The 16555-nt window shown below is 40.9% G+C and overlaps 1 protein-coding gene across 2 annotated transcripts in view; it reads left to right on the top strand.

Annotated features, from left to right (window-relative positions):
• The window catches only part of ALKBH8 (alkB homolog 8, tRNA methyltransferase), a 48871-nt gene extending 33497 nt beyond the window's left edge, over window positions 1–15374 (top strand). For both annotated transcript variants that reach the window (XM_051608925.1, XM_051608916.1), the window contains exons 9-12: window positions 2696–2850; window positions 3620–3885; window positions 13525–13674; window positions 14675–15374. In XM_051608925.1, coding sequence (XP_051464885.1) covers window positions 2696–2850; window positions 3620–3885; window positions 13525–13674; window positions 14675–15244 — 1141 coding nt within the window. In that variant the 3' untranslated portion in view covers window positions 15245–15374. The remainder of the gene's footprint in view (window positions 1–2695; window positions 2851–3619; window positions 3886–13524; window positions 13675–14674) is intronic.
• The last annotated feature ends 1181 nt before the right edge of the window (window positions 15375–16555 follow it).

Raw genomic sequence — 16555 nt, 5'->3', positions numbered from 1 at the left:
CACCAGCTTGGTGCCTCTTCTCTGGACACGCTCCAACACAGTGTCTTTCCTGTAGTGAGGGGCCCAGAAATGAACACAGTACTTGAGGTGCAGTCCCACCAATGCCAATTACAGGGGCACAATCTCTTCCCTACTTCTGCTGGCCGTGCTATTCCTGATGCAGGCCAGGATACTATTGGCCTTCTTGGCCACCTGGGCACACTGCTGGCTCACATTCATCTGGCTCTCAGCCAGCACCCCCAGGTCCTTTTCTGCTGGGCAGCTCTCCAGCCACTCTTCCCCAAGCCTGTAGTGTTGCCTGGGGTTCTTGTGACTGAAATGCAGGACCCAGCACTTGGCCCATCGATCCAGGCTGTCCAGTCCCTCTGTAGAGCCTTCCTACCCTCTAGCAGATCGACACTCCCACTCAGTTTGGTGTCGTCTGCAAACTTCCTGAGGGTGCACTCAATCCCCTCATCCAGATCATTGATAAAGATGTTGAACAAGACTGGCCCCAAAACTGAGCTCTGAGGGACACCACTGGTGACCAACCACCAACTAGATTTGACCCCATTTACCACAACTCTCTGGGCCTGGCCATCCAGCCACTTTTTTACCCAGTGCAGAGTACACTTGTCTATGCCATGATTTTTTCCTGCCTCTTTTTTAATTGTTGATGAATTTGTAAAACTTCTTTGTTGTCCCTTATGTCACGGACCAAATTGAGCTCTAACTTGGCTTTCGCGTTCCTGATTTTCTCTCTGTATGACTGAAAAAGATCTCTCTACTCTTGAGTTGCCTGCCCCTTCTTTCAAAGGTGGTAAACCCTCCTTTTTTTGCTAAGTCCCATAAATGCTCCCTGTTCAACCAGGCCAGCCATCTTCCCTGCCCTGTAATCTTACGACATGGGGACAGCTGCTCCTGGGCCTTTAAGATTTACTTCTTGAAGAGTATCCAGCCTTCTTGGATCCCTTTGCCCTTCAGGACTGTCTCCCAAGGGACTCTGTTAACCAGTGTCTCAACTTTAAAAATCACTGTCATTATAAAGTCTCAACTTTATCATCATAATAATCAAGATCTATACAATCTAAACACTCCCTAAACATACAACCTTTCTCCAAGGTAACCAGCTCTGCTCCTCCTGAGCTGGCATTGGGCAGCCAAACTCCCAGGAGGGAGAAGGATGCACAAAGGGCACTTGCAGCACTTGCCAGCAGGTATTTAGGCTGTGGTAGCATACCTGCCTACTAGGGATTGGAACTCAGTTGTACCCTCAAGGGATGATTGTCTTTTGAGAACCACTGACATAAGCTACATTTAAACTGAAGATCCCAGATTTACAGATAGAAGGGACCTGCACTTTTTTAACCTGTGACTGAATTAGAGACATACAGCAAAGTATGGGAATGCTGCTCAGTCATTTGGATTGTTCTTGGATAAGTACAGGCACTCATCAACAGCTTCATGTGACCTGTAAAAAAAAATCCAGCAGAAATTTGGGATGCAGCTGAATGCTCCACGTTATTAAAAGATGTAAGACATGTTTTTTTTCCCTTTTGGCTCAACCTAAGAGGGTTAAACTCAGCTAACCAATATGGATGTCAAATTTATACTGAGAATTTGTCCTGCTGGGAATCATGTATTTCAAAGTCAGCAGCTCTGAAGGAACATCACTGAGAGGGCAATTCCTTAGTTTTTGGGGTTTTTTTCAGGAAATTTCGTTGTTAATCTCCTTGATGACTTAAGTTGAGGAAGCATTTCAGTGTGACAGTAACAGCTTTGAACTGCTAAGCTGTTTCCCTGAAGATACTCTATTTTGTTCCAAGCGTATCTACTTTTTCCCATGTCCAAGTGATGGGAAGCCATATAAGGGTGCAGCTGTTTCTCTTTTTTCGTGTTGTGTTTTACAGTTTAATTTCTCATTTTCCTCTTCTCAGCTTTGAGAGAGATCCATCTATAGAGCTATTAAAAATTCTTGGTTTTGATACTTTTTCATTCTGTAAACCCCTTCATGAAATTATTTGAAACTTTTGTCACCCTAAGAAAGTTCCAAAGCATTTCCATGTTACTAATTTTGTCTTTGCAAAAATGTTTTTGTGTTCCATTAAGACCTATGCCAAACCCAGAAGTAGCTTAAGAAGCTCTGCTCTGTTTGCTTGCTTCATTGGTAGATTTTGATGAGGAAAGACCCACGGCAGAGTTTCTCCTTTCAGGCATTTTAGCACATCTCTGGAGTGCTAGCTTCTTTGCATCTTCTGCTGTCAATAAATGGAGAAGCAATTCTGTTGCAAAGCAACAAATGTTGCCCATTTGTAACAAGAAACTTCAATCTGCTAATGTAGAGCTAAGCCAATTCTATGCTTTTATACCGTAGCCACCATTTTTAGTAGTATATTGTATCTTTAACAAATATTTTTTAATATAAAAAATGTAACTCCTAGAAAAATAAACAATCAAACTTTATGGAAAGAAAGGGAGGAAAAGTGAATGTAATTACTTGCAATTAAAGAACACTTTAATAAACCACTAATTTATGAGTCAGCTCCTAATTTTCTCTCTGAAATTGAATAAACTGAGAAGCTGCAGGACATTAAATAGCATGTTGTAATCACAGTTGTCACAGTATGTATATATACAGTGTGTATATTATAAAGATGGATTGTTTTTTTCTGATGCAAATTGAAGTATTCTTTTATTTTCTGTTTCATTGTTTTAGGATTACACCCCGAAAATATGATGTCATTCAAGCATCTGAACTTGGGCCAAAGGTTGGAACAATCACTGCTGATGTTAGAGATTTAACACTTAATCGAAGAGAATCAAGGACATCATTTACATTCAGAAAAGTGAGGAGGAGCCCTTGCAATTGCAGTAAGTGTCTTGAGATGATTTCTTTGGGTAGTTTCGGCAGTCCTGGTAGCCAATTCTGAATGGCTCAGGGTTAGGCATGCTACATGGCTTGCATGGGTTGCATCTGTGTGGTTGCTGGAGTTTCTCTGAACAGGAAGGCATTTGGCTTACTCCAGAGCCAAGCAAGTAATCTGGAATCTTGCATTTAATTGGAACCTCAAGTATCAGAATAGTGTAACAGATAAGAAGTAGATGCTGTTCTTCAGGTTCCTGTCAGTTATGGTCGTTTTGTTTTTTTTATTTGAGTGGAACTGTAATTCTATGAAATTAAGTACATTAGAGAAGGAGAAGCAGTCAGATCTGCAGTGATAAAGCCATGGAAGTGCCTTAGGACAGTGCAGATAATGATAGACAGGTAACTCAAAGATTACATGGAATTCAAGTCCGTTTGTGCCCTCAGAACAGAATTGTAGAAGTTGAATTGCACTGATGTCATGATCTTTGATATGAGGGACACTGTCTAAGTTGTTAAAACATAAACCCACTTAACATAGTAGGATTAATTATCACTGCAAACAGCCTCCAGTACATGTGGGCAGGTTGCTTGTTTTAAGGTCATCAAACACTTCTGCAGTTCGACCTGCATTTCAGTTTTTAAAAGTAAAGGAGGAGCAGAGCATTTTTTTTGCATTTTGATATGGAACTTCTAATTTTATTTAGCTAAATAAATTTAACCAACAAGGAATGATTTTTAAAATAATTATTGTTTGTGTATCTGTTGCTTATCTAGTTTACCCATTTGTCTGTGACAGCCAGAAAGGACAGCAAAGACAGGTACAACCTTCATTTCCCCACAATGAGATGGAGGCCTCGAAGCTGGAGCAAGAATATGTACACAAGGTGTATGAAGAGATTGCCACACACTTCAGCAGTACCAGGCATAGCCCATGGCCCCAGATTGTAGAGTTTCTCAGGTCTCTGCCAAAAGGCTCGATTGTGGCTGATGTTGGTTGTGGTAATGGGAAATACCTAGGCATCAACAAGGATTTGTACATGGTAAGTAGTAGCTACTGTCATTTCTTTCCATTGGTAACGGAGTTTATTCCATCGTGCAGTTATAGCATGTTGGAGCTTCAGTTGTGGGAAACGTGCCAAGAACAGAAAGCTTTTTCCTGATCCAAGATCAGTTACCAGTTGTGTTATGTTTCCACATCCACATCTTTATGTGCATTAACCTTCTCTTTTTTCAAAGCCAGTTTTGCTTTGCAAGTCAAAATATGTTCATTAAAATATTAGTAATGCAGTGGATTGAAAAATTTTAACAGATGCTTTAGCCTTCCTTGTTGTTAAATAGGCTTACTAAAATGGAAGATGGTTGGGCAGTTTGAATGCTTCCAACAAGTTTTTCACTTGACTGGTGGGTAGGGAATGCAATGTACATGTCCTTGATATCTTCATGGGCAGTACTATTTTCATATATCCTCTTCAGTTCCCTTTGCCCTGGTGACATGGCTCGTTTTTGAATGATGTCGTGTTTGTGATGTTTAGGCTTAGTAAATATGCCAACATAATATTCATGGGGGACTCTCTCAATTTCAGCACAGATTTCTGGTCTTTCACTTCCTTTTTTTCACTTTTAAACAGTTCTGGCATCATTCTTGCTGATTTTCTCATCACCTTTCTTGTCTCACAATCCATACTTCTCTCCTTCCTATCAGGGAGACATTAAGCACATACAAATATGAATCAAGAATAAGTTTTTATTGCAAATATTTCAAAGACTTTTGCAATGGTCAAACTTCAGTTGTTTTTACCTGAAATAAATCTTTCTGAGAGGTGTGCATTATGGTAACTGCTCTCCCCTGTTCCAGAATTGTCTGATTCTTTCATGTGCTTGTACTGTGAAACTCAGAAATCCATCAGGCTTGAAAACATCTATGTAAGGCAAAACATTAATTAATAATAATAGAAGTCAGACTTGTTTGTCTGTTTCAGGAGTTTCTGTCCTGCTATTTATATTGAGCTATAAAACATAAGTTGTTATTTACAGCCTTGCCTGTGTTAGTAATGGATTTGTTTCCATTACTGTTTTTATAAGTTAGAACAAAATAAACTGATTTATAAGTAGGCATGCTTATGCCTGGCTGCTGTGGCCTGAAAATAATTATTAATGTTCAGTACATTTCAGTCTGTCACTCCTGACTCCTATAAGAAAAAACAGCAAACCTAACTAGAGAGGAGAAAAGTTTTATCAGGGTACCATGAAGGTCACCTGGTCACAGGATGAATTTGGTGAATTGCTGTTGTGTAGGTTTGTGGAAGGCTTTTAAGGCAAAATCTCTGCAAGATGCTGTGTTGAGAAATTGCCAGGAGCAGTCTGTCTTTTGGAGCCCACAGGTAAAGCAACCAAGGAAAAGAAAGATCACTATCTACTGGTGGTCAAATGAAAGCCAGCTCCTCTTCTTCCTTACTTTAAGAGTTATCTCATTTCGTATGTGCCTGCAGGAGAAATCCAAAATGTGAAAAATAACAGTGAAAGGGAGGAAACTTTTAAAGAAGCAATTGAGACAGCTGAAAAACAGAATCTGGGAATTGCATTGTGCAGTCGGCCTCCCTTGATGTTTTTCTTTTCTACTGATGACAACTAGTTCTTCTTGGTTGGAGCCAGACTCTAGACTTTGCATTTGCTAATTTTCTTCTACAAGCTAGCACAGAGTCTCAGGAGGACAGATGTGACTTCTTTCTACTATTCTTATTTTTATGTGTCAGTGTGGTTAAAGAAAAAATGGTGTATATTGTATTTATAGGTGTTTTTAAACTTTTGACAAGGTACCTGAAGAAGACTAAGAAAAGCAAATCACCGTAGGTGAGAGGAAGAGTGTGGTGTTACAGTGCTTTGGACATAAAGGAAGGTAGGGCTGTTGAATGTCATTCAGTACTGATGAAGGGTTAGCAGTGGGTGTCACTTAGAACACCTAGCATGGATACGAGTAGTTTTTGCTAGTGAGGATGAGATGATCCAAGGGGACCTGATGGTTTAGGAGCAGGCTAAACTGCACCGGTCTGTTTTCTGCTGAGAAGACAAAATACTTTGGGCACATTTGGTGCCATTTATCAGAGGGATCACACTGTCACAAAGGGCCAGAAAGCCAAGCACTGAACAGTCATAGGGATTGGGTCTGATTCTTCCAATAGACACAAGATCACTTTGTTCATAGGTAATACAAAGCCTCATTACTTGTCCTGAAGGAAAGTGCCAGTAGACAGGATTTAACAAGACATTTTTCTTATGGTCAGCTTTTTAGGGAGTGAAGTGTCTTGATTATTTTTTGTGCATCTTTCTCTAAAACAACTGGTAATGGCTATTATTTGAAGCAAGGTACTACTTTAAACACTTTGCTATTTCTGTGACTGCAGAAGTGACTGATGTGAGTTTTTTATTTTGTGGATTTGGATTTATGGGAAACTACTATTCATATATTTCCTAATGGGATTTTTACCTTGGTTCCCTTGCTGTACTCTTCTATAGGAAGTACTGTAGAACAAGTGTTAGCGATGTGCCTGTCTGGTACATCTGATACCATGACTGGAAGCCCACCTTCCTGCTGTGGTGACTGTGTTGGATGAATCAGCCTGTTCAATGATTCTTCTAATCTGAGGGAGAAAGGAGCAGTCTTTCCCACTTTTTTGTTGTCCTTCTGGGTTCTTACTAGGGCTCAACAGAAAGATCTGATTATACAGAGCTGTTTTTCATATTTTACTCCATTTTCCAGGAACTGAGCATGGATCCAAGGGTGAGGGGTTAAAGAATATGCTTTGTTAATCAGGTGTGTCATTGGGATGAGGAGAAGTACTCTCTAGATGTAGGGTATCAGTTTCATCCCTCGTTTACTCCTCTTGATGTGGGGGCGTAAAATCCAGGCAGAAGCTTAATACGTTGCTGCACCCTTTCTGTCACAGCAATTGCTTGGCTTTTGGTAAGTTTTTATGCACAGTGCACTAGGGCTCTTAGCCCAGGTCCTGTTGGGAAAGAAGCAATAAAGCAATGCTGTGAAATTGGAAGTTACTTGGAGTTTGGATAGAGCACTGCCATTACAGCCACATAGCCTGGTGTGTTTTGACTTAGAAATACTGAAAACCTGAGGCAAACACTTCCTGAAGGCAAACTGTGCTATAAATTTACTGTACATTTTTAGATAAGATACTTTAAGTAGTAGTGCCAATGGTACATCAAAGCTAAGGTAGCTGGTTTTAATCTCCAGGCATTGTCTGAAAATGTCTCCACTGTGGCCTATACTGTTGGATTTGCTTCAGTTTCTTTGGATGATGACACACAGCTTTATCTACTTGAATATGATTGTGTGACAATGAAATACATGTGAGTCCCGTTATGCCCAACGAAAGTAAGTGTTGTAATGGCTGCATTATTCTGACACAGTGAAAGAACAGCAATTTCATGACAAACAGAAATGCAGCTTAAGAATGTTTTAGCAAGAGATGGAATCCAAGTCTGATGTAGCTAGGACAAAGACTGGAGACAGATTAAATTTAGTAAAGTTTCAGATTGCTCTTTCTGTCTCTCACAGCTTTTTTATTATTTGAATGAAAGCAAAAGAGAGAAATTATTTTAGGATTTATTTGGGGTTTTTTGCACAATCCCCTCTCCATCAAATCTTGTTTTGGCAAATTATTAACTGTTTATACCTAAGTGCTTTCAAGCACAATATTAAAATCTGTAAGCAGGGCCTTTATTTTTACAGAATGCTACATTTCAGCCTTACCCATCCCCCATCACCCACAAGGGTTTCATTCCAGAGCCAGTTGACATCATTGCAATGTATCTCATCAATTTTTATGAGCTTTAGTTCTGTCTCCAGGTTTCCAGCATTGAGGTAGGTGTGGTGATGTGTAAATCCCCCCAGGAATGTTCAGCATCCTGGTGGTAGGGTGTGAGTCAAAGACATTGAAGCCTTTCAGTTTTGTGGCTTTACACTTGTAATTGAACTGATAAACTCATGGGAAATCCAGTAATAAATAACTGAAAATACTATTAGGTAGATATTTTTTCTTTATATATATATGAAGAAGTTTCTCTCCTTGCCAGAATATTGATGCTAAGAACAAAAATGAGGGCAGTGTAGGTGCCCAAATGCTTTCCTTTCATACAGACATTCCTGTTTCTGTAGTGCATGTCATTCAAAGGCCATCAGTAATGTTGCTTGTATTTCACACGAGCTTGTAAGACACCCTTTAGCATGATGTGCGCCTCTGTTTTCTGCATTACTGCCCCAAACTGGGATCTGCTGGAACTGTGTACAAGTTTGATTTTGCCAGGGTTTGGTAAAGAGATAGAGGATGAAGATTTGCTGTGGTATGGTTGCATAATGGTGGGTGGGTTTTAGTTATGCTGGGTCCATGTTGATTGAGAACAAATTCCTATTGAAACGACTTTGTAGTGGATAAAAGCAGGAAAAACAAAACTAACTTGCGGAAGTTGAGTTCACTATGTATTTAGTGATCAGATCATGAGGCATAGGAACCTTACCTGCCATTTTCTCTCAAGAGTAGGAATCATTAAAGCGATGGGAGATACAAAATGAAGAGATCTCAGAAGGAGCTGGGCAATAGAAGCACAAAACCAGAATGAGAGCTGAACTGCTCAACTTGGTTCTGAGGCTTTGTCATTGAGAAATGAACTTCACGTTTGAGACGTAGCACTTTGTTTGCACAGAGACACTGACTCTATGCAATGGAAAACCAAAATAATATGTGAAAGAAATGTTAAAGACCTGACTCAGACTGACTGGGGCAAGGAGCTTTGTCTGTCTTGCTGTGGCTGTGCTGGTGTCTCTCTCTTTCTATGTATGTGTTTGCTGGAATGCAATTTGGTTCCTTGAAGCTCTCATGCTATTAGTTACAGCTGATGTGTTTCTCCAGGGAGCCACATAATTCTGTTTGGCGGCTGGATTTCAGAATTACATGTTGTTTTCTTCATCAGTTTCTAATGTGCTGAATCAATCAGGTGTCCAGATACTTAAATGAAATAATTCTACCAGATAGAGTTAGTTATAATGAGATAACATAAAAAGAAAACATATAATGGTAGGCAACATTGACCTGTCTTTACATATCTTTATTTAAGCTTGTGAGAGGTTTTATCTCTTGCAGATTTGCAGTACCATATAAACCAAGCTAGTTATTTGTTGTCTGTTGCCCCCTAATGATCTATTCCAAACCTCTTCATTAAAGAGAAAATGTAAAACTTAGTTTAGCTACTCCTGGCGGTGGAGGTGCCTGGGAATGCAAAGGAGCAGGATGGTATATCTGTCTGTATTACTCTCTTCCCAGGAATCTAGTACAGAGCTGCTGCAAACTCAGACAAATCAGTTACATTTGCTTCTCCCTTCTCTTGTCCTATTTTATCCTAGTATTTTTTTTGATACTTCCATTAGGTTAAATGTTTATGTTACCCAGTGTGCCCTAAAGAGAGGTGCTGCATGCCAGAATGACAACATGCTTTTTCCTGTTTTACAAGTTTTGTGTTTGCTGGGATTCTAGTTGCGAAGTTGCAGGCCTACTGATACAGATTTCCTGGCTTAAAACAAGAGGTGGATGCAGTTAGTGTTTATCCAGATAGATCTAAGTGGATTCTGAGCCTGAGTCCATAGGTGTCAGTGGCCACTGGAGATCTTGAAAGCCATTGTTCACATCATAAAAAAACAGTGAAGAGAGGGGTGGAAGTGCCTGCAAAAAAGGCAGGGATGTGGGAATGGCTGCCTGGAATAAAATCTGAGAAACCTGAGAAGCCAGTCTCCTTTGGGGAAACACTAAAAGGTGTAGAACAAGTTGCTGAAAGGTGGACTTGCTAAGAGATGGATTCAGCTGAATCATCAACCATGCTATTTGAGATACATATGAGAAATTGGGGGGTTTGAACAAGGAATTTTATTTGGAAAACTTGGAAAATGGGTATAATAAATTATTAAGAAGACTCACAGATAATAAGAACTAACTCGACTTACCAAATGATGTAGTAGATTCTGTTGGTTTTGGACACTGAACTAATAGTGATTTGTCTACCTTTCTCCACTCTTATAGAAGAGATGCCACCAAGGACAGTATCCTATGCTGAGCATCGAAATTGGAGATATGAACAGGCAAAAATTAAAGCATTGCAGTTATATTTTGAAATTTCTTTAATATGTTTGTATTGCATGTTTAATTAGAGAGAGAAAAGTAGATCTGTTCTAAATTAAAACATTCCTTTGAGCTGTTTCTGTAAACAGCTGTATCTTCTGTGTCTGCATGAGATCAAAGCTTCCATGTGCTTCAGAATGTAGAAATCAGTAACTGGGAAGAGTTGAGTTGGGGGTCTCTGCCCCTTGCTGTAAATGTTTTCTGTACTCATAAAAATCATAGCTAGGCTCTATTTCCAGCTGTAAGGTGGCATTGCACCACTGAAGTTAGCTGCTTTTTGCTAGCTTACTGTTTTTAAGGGACTGAAACCAGTGTATTTTGTTTTATAAAGAATGCATGTTTCTTGTAAGCTCAAAATGCAAGAATGTGGTGATTATAATTCTTTGAAAATACCATACAGAGATAATTCTAGTCAGGTTGCTAAATTGCTGTAGCTGCAGCACCAGGCATATCTGTGGTGACTCCCTACGTTCAGCATTTATGTAAATATGCATAGCACCTATAACAACATTTACGTTTAAAACCATGTAAAATTTTAGTCTAATATACCTATTTCAGAGCAGCCATACATTTCAAAGAGATCCATTTCAAGGTTTCTGTTTTCATTATGAAACAGAATCTTTGGATGAAGGATGACAATACAAGTAAGCCTGACTTCGTAATTATTTGATATAATTTAAATGCAAATGAGGACTTCACATTCTGGTATTCATGCCTTTGTTTTCCTTCTCAGTTCATTGGATTTCATCAACATACAGTGTAGTCCTTCTCAAGGTCATTTTGGGAGGCAAGAATTGAGTTCCATTATCCGGCCTATTTTTACTATAGACTTGGGGGGCCAAAACATTTATTTCTGGGAAATCTTGTTGTCAGTGGAAGTTGCAGGTATTCTTCCCCTTCCTTCTGCCAGCAGTGAATTTGCTTCTTTGAGTTTTATCAAATACTGCATGCTAATTGCATGTCTTAATTGCAAACGTAGTTGAAGGCACTGGTAATGAGGCGTGGAATCTCTAACATGCAGGTTGTCTTCTAAATCCATTCCATGATGGGAATAATTTGAAGACACCTTGGTTGGCTTCCAGCGTGAAATGATGGGGGTTTATGTTTGTTTCCAAGTAAACAAGAGTTTGCTTTTTTAATTCATACATAACACTGTTCACTCAGTACTTCAGTAAATGCAAAGATGAGGCCAACATATAAAGGGGAAGAAAGCAATGTTAGCATTGATCTTTTCAGGTCTGTTAAGAGCTAATTGTCAGGACAATATTCATAGTACTCTTTCTGTGGAGGATTATCTTGGCTTATCAGGCTGGCATTTTCACCATAGTTTCATTTATTTTGGACTGAAATTCAGGGACCTGACTAGGAAGCGGTTCACCTGGAAGCTTTCAGGACATGACTGGAACAGAATCCTGATTTTCTTCAAAACTGTGATGGTAGACTGAAAGCTAAAATAATTTGAACTGATAAAATGAAAAATTGTGATGGAAAATATATCTTCACTAATCATTGCAAAAGATATTTTTAATTTTAGTGGTACTGTTGCCTCTGCTGGGTTGATTAACCAGAGCAAGTTATTTGCTATTCTGCTTGCATCAAGAGTGGTTTAGTATTCTTTTTTGTCTAATGCAGTAAACACTGTCAGCAGTAATTATTTAGGATTCTGAATCTGTTCTCAGCTATCTACTTGCTGCTGATCATTGAAAACCAAAATAAATGTAATATTCTCATGCAAGCTGAGTTTGATATATGACTTAGTAGCAGGGCTTTGGTTTGAGTATTCAGTGTGCATGATAGGCATAAAAATGAGGGTGCTGCATGTCTTGCTCTATTTGTTCTTTCAGAAGGGTGTCTTGATAGTTTGGATTTATTGTTTTTACACAAGAATGTAAAAAACTTTCTAGGTGCTTTTTCTTACCATCTTTGACATGGATACTGGGCAAGGTTCAAAGCGGGGAAAAAAATAAACATTTTATGAAAGATCCTGGAATGGTTCTTAGGCATCGCTTCATTTGGGCTGTACAGAACCTTGGAAATTTTTTTTGTGCTTAAATTTTTGTGGATTGTGACACTGAAGGTAAAGAGGACTGTACCTGAGCACTTAGAATGATAGACTGGTTTGAGTTGGAAGAGACCTTAAAGATCATCTAGTTCTGACCCTCCTGCATGGGCTGGGACACCTTCCACTAGACCAGGTTGCTCAAAGCCCCATCCAACCTGGTCTTGAACACTTACTGGGATAGGGCATCCACAGCTTCACTAGGCAGCCTGTTCCAGAGTCTCACCTCACTCACACCAAAGAATTTCTTCCTAATCTTCAAATCTAAATCTACCTTCTTTTAGTTTAAATCCATTCCTCCTCCTCCTACCATGACAAGCCCTTGTAAAAAGCCCCTCCCCAGCTTTTCTGTAGGCCCCTTCAGGTGCTGGAAGGCTGCTATGAGGTCTCCTCTGCGCCTTCTCTTCTCAAGGCTGAACAGCCCCAACTCTCTTAGCCTGTCCTTGTAGCAGAGGTGCTCCAGCCCTCTGATCATACTTATGGCCCTCCTCCGGACTTGCTCCAAGGGCTCCATGTCCTTCTTGTGTTGGGGGCTCCAGAATTGGACACAGCACTGCAGGTGGGAGTACAGTAGAGGGGCAGAATCACCTCTCTTGGCCTGCTAGCCACACTTCTTTTGATGCCACCCAGCACACGATTGGCTTTCTGGGCTGCAAGCACACATTGCTGGCTGACACTGAGCTTCTCATCAACTGAGACTCCCAAGCCCTTTTCCTCAGGGCTGTTCTCAATCCATTCTCTGCTCAACCTCTGTTTTTGCTTGAGATTGCCCTTACCTGTGCAGGTCCTTACACTTGGCCTCATTGAACTTCATGAGGTTGGCACTGGCCCACCTCTCAAGCCTGTTATGGTCCCTCTAGATGGCCTCCCTTCCATCTAGGGTGTCAACCATGCCACACAGCTTGGTGTCATCAGCAGACTTGCTAGGGGTGCACTCAATTCCACTGCCAGCATTGCCAATAAAGCTGTTAAACAGTGCTGGTCCTAGTACCAACCCCTGAGGAATGCCACTCCTCACTGAATACATGTACTCAAGTTAGAATTCAGTTTCATTGCAAAATGCAGAGCACTGTGTGCAGAGCCGCCTGCTCCCTCAGGTTTTGTTCGTGGTGCTGAACAAGCTCCACCTGCCTATCCACGTACAGTTGTCTTGGTAGAGGGTTGGCAGTGTAGAAGTTTGCAGTGGACAGTTGCTGGTGTTCAGTTGTTGGCAGACAGTTGTAAGCATCAATTTTTATTTTCTTTTTGCCTATACCTGGGAACCATATATTCCTCTTACTTAAGACAGTTTTCTCACACTCGCTCTCATTTTTTTAACTGCGTTACCTCAATAGGAGACTGTGATGACAGTCTGTTACTGTAAGCATGAAGTGAAAATCATTTTTGAGTCTTGTAATTATCCTCTTGTGAAAAGCTTAATGAAACGCTTTCTATTATAGGTTGGCTGTGATCGCAGCGAAAACCTGGTGGATATTTGTGGAGAGAAGAATTTCCAGGCTTTTGTCTGCGATGCCCTGGCGGTGCCGATCCACAGCGGTTCCTGTGACGCCTGCATTTCCATTGCTGTGATCCACCATTTCTCAACAGCGGTCAGTTCCCCCTCTCTGTGCTCCACTGTACTGTTGTACAGCTACTAATGTTATAAAAAAAATATTAGTTTGGGCTAATGGAAGCAAAAAGGAAGAATCAAATGGGGTTGAAAATCAAAGGTTTGTGCTTGGTGTAAGCAGTTGTCAGAGCAGAGTTAAGCTGCTGTGCTGCTGCTTAGACTTTCCACATTCTCCCTCTGCATGTCAGGTGCCCTTGCTCTTACTGGCACTTTGATCCAGGTGTTTGTGTTTTGTTTTTGTCTGCTTACAATTAATGACATGGGAGTCTGCTCTGCTTTGGGAGTCAAGAGATAGGTTATTTCCTGGCTCAGACTTTGAGTGGATTCTCATGTGTTTTTTTGATCTGTGCCTTCACTGGCCACCTGCAAAGAGCAGCAGAGATGTTAGGTACTTGCTGCTCTGCTGTATCTCTGGGCTGTGTAAAGCTTCTCCTGGCAGAAACTGCAATTGTAACAAGTTTTTAGACCACGAAGCCTTAATCTGAGGTAGGGCTCAGTCATTTCTCCATACCAGAAATGCAGCATTTCCAAATGCAATATAAAAAAGTAGGAAGAAGTCTGTTTTGGAGAAGGCTGATATATCTGTTTGGGTGGTCAGAGGACTAGTGTCTAAGCTATAAATCAGACTCTTCAGCTGAAACCTTAAGAAGTGTGTCATCAGGTGTGGTAGATCTGAATTTGGGATTTTGGATATTGAACAAGCTTCGTCAAGAGGCATGTCATTTCCAGCTGGGCTGAAACATCCAAGAAATCCTGCTTAGCACAGCACTGTTTTTAAATGGAAAGAAGAAAATGATCAGGAAAAGGTCTTGCCTTGTGCATAGTCATGGACTGTATTATGAATGAAAATTAATAATGGAAAAAATTCCTGTGATTTTTATTGTATCCTGGGGAGTGACAGTAAGGAGGAATTGCTGCCATTCCATTCTCCTGTCTTTTTGTTTATATACTAGCTTCATACTTTTGGTTTTCTGTTACAGGAGAGGAGATTGGCTACTATCCGTGAACTAGCCCGGCTTCTAAGACCTGGTGGAACAGCACTCATCTATGTCTGGGCAATGGAACAAGAATACAAAAACAAGAAGTCTAAATACCTTAAGGAAAAGAATGGTAGTAGAGACAAAGAGGAAGAAATCAGTACTGGCACAGCCCAGAGACCACCTAGTGATCAGCTGCCTGCCAGCAGTAGCCAGGACTCTGCATGCTCTGACCAACTCCTTAGTGACACGAAGGATGAAGGCGGTGGTGCAAAGCCAGTAGCAGACTCCAGACTGCCTGTTCACACTAACCGAACCTCCTTTCACTCTCAGGATGTGCTGGTTCCCTGGCACCTGAAAGGTGGCACTAAAAAGAAAGGGGGAAGTGTTGACACAGAGTTGTTTCCAGCTGGCTCCAAGGAATCACAAGAAATCAGCCCTGTTTTCCACCGCTATTACCATGTGTTCTGTGAAGGGGAACTGGAAGCAATGTGCAGATCCTTGGATTGTGTGAGGGTTCAAAAGAGTTACTATGATCAGGGAAACTGGTGTGTGGTTCTAGAAAAGTTGTAGCCTGTGGTGTTTCCTCCACTGTCTGTGGTGCTTTGTTTATTTTTTACAGTGTGAAAGGTATTTTTAATGCAGGCTGTAGCTATTACCTCTTTTAAAATAGCAGAATAAAGATTGTTTATTAAGTTAGTAACAGTAACTGGCACTGTGTAAATAACGGTCAATCTGAGATACTACCTCTGCAGAGTGTTTCAACTTTTGTGAATTACAGGATTCAAAGAGGATTAAATGGGAAAAGACTGGCAATGGGAATCAATAAGGCCAGTGCTGAGCTTCTAAAAACAAAGGGCCTGGCTATCCCTTCTCTTACACAAGTTTGTGCTGGTCTAGCTGCAATAGCCTCCTTGAAGCCCTCAGCTGATTGGAACGGAGCTCTGAGCAGGAAGGGGAAAGCTGTTTGCTGTATAAAACTGTGGGTCAGGGAGGAGGGAATGAATGTTATGTAGAATGGTCAAAATGTGTTCTGAAGTTGAGTCCTGCCTGTTTTGGTGTCTGTCAGGGATCACAGTTCTCTTCTAGTTCAGAGTTCACTCTCTTGGTCATAGTAAAAATTAATTCCTCAAGGGCAACTGGAAAGCCAGTGGGGATGCCACAGCCCTTTTTGTCTTCCTTACCACTTAAGCAGCCACAATTCATACTGTCACTCTCCAGATTTCTCTAGGTTTTCATTGTAGTGTTGTTTGAAAGCTCCTCTGAGGTGTGAGGTTGCCCAGCGGAAATATCCTGACCAACTCTGCTAAATGCCTGCCTACCTGTGAGCACAGCATATTTACAGCAGAGCAAACTCTTACTAATTTTCCAGCTCCTCCCTGTCCTTGCCCAGAGCAGAGGTACCCCCTGCTGTTGGAATGAGAGGTGCTTGTCACAGCTCTTGCAGTCACTATGGAGTTTCCCATACACTGAAAGTGTAGCATGCAGGGAATTGCATATGTTTGATATTCAGTAGGGCTGGTACCTGTTCTCTGGTTCTGCTTTGCCCCTTGTTTGTCTCTTATCAATTGTTTTTGCTGTTTCCTATTTTCCTCCTCTTCCTTTAGCCTAGAGTGGAACTTGCTTGTCCTTGCTTCCAGTCACAGCTGATGTGCCACAGGCGGAGCATGGCTCTGGGAAGACGTACGGAAGGATGTTATGCTGATTGTTATAATGAGTAAATAGCAACACTGAGTAATACATTTTCCAGCTGACTTTTACTTGGTGTAACATACTGCTGAGAAACCTGCCTACCAGTTATTAAGACTGAATCATGTTTTGCAGTGGTGCCCCAGCATGCTCTCCCCTCTCTGAGACACTTCCCAGAAAGTCACTTTTCCCACT

This window comes from Apus apus, chromosome 1 (assembly GCF_020740795.1).
Source record: "Apus apus isolate bApuApu2 chromosome 1, bApuApu2.pri.cur, whole genome shotgun sequence".
NCBI classification, from domain to species: Eukaryota; Metazoa; Chordata; class Aves; order Apodiformes; family Apodidae; genus Apus; species Apus apus.
This window is presented reverse-complemented; position numbering and strand designations above follow the sequence as displayed.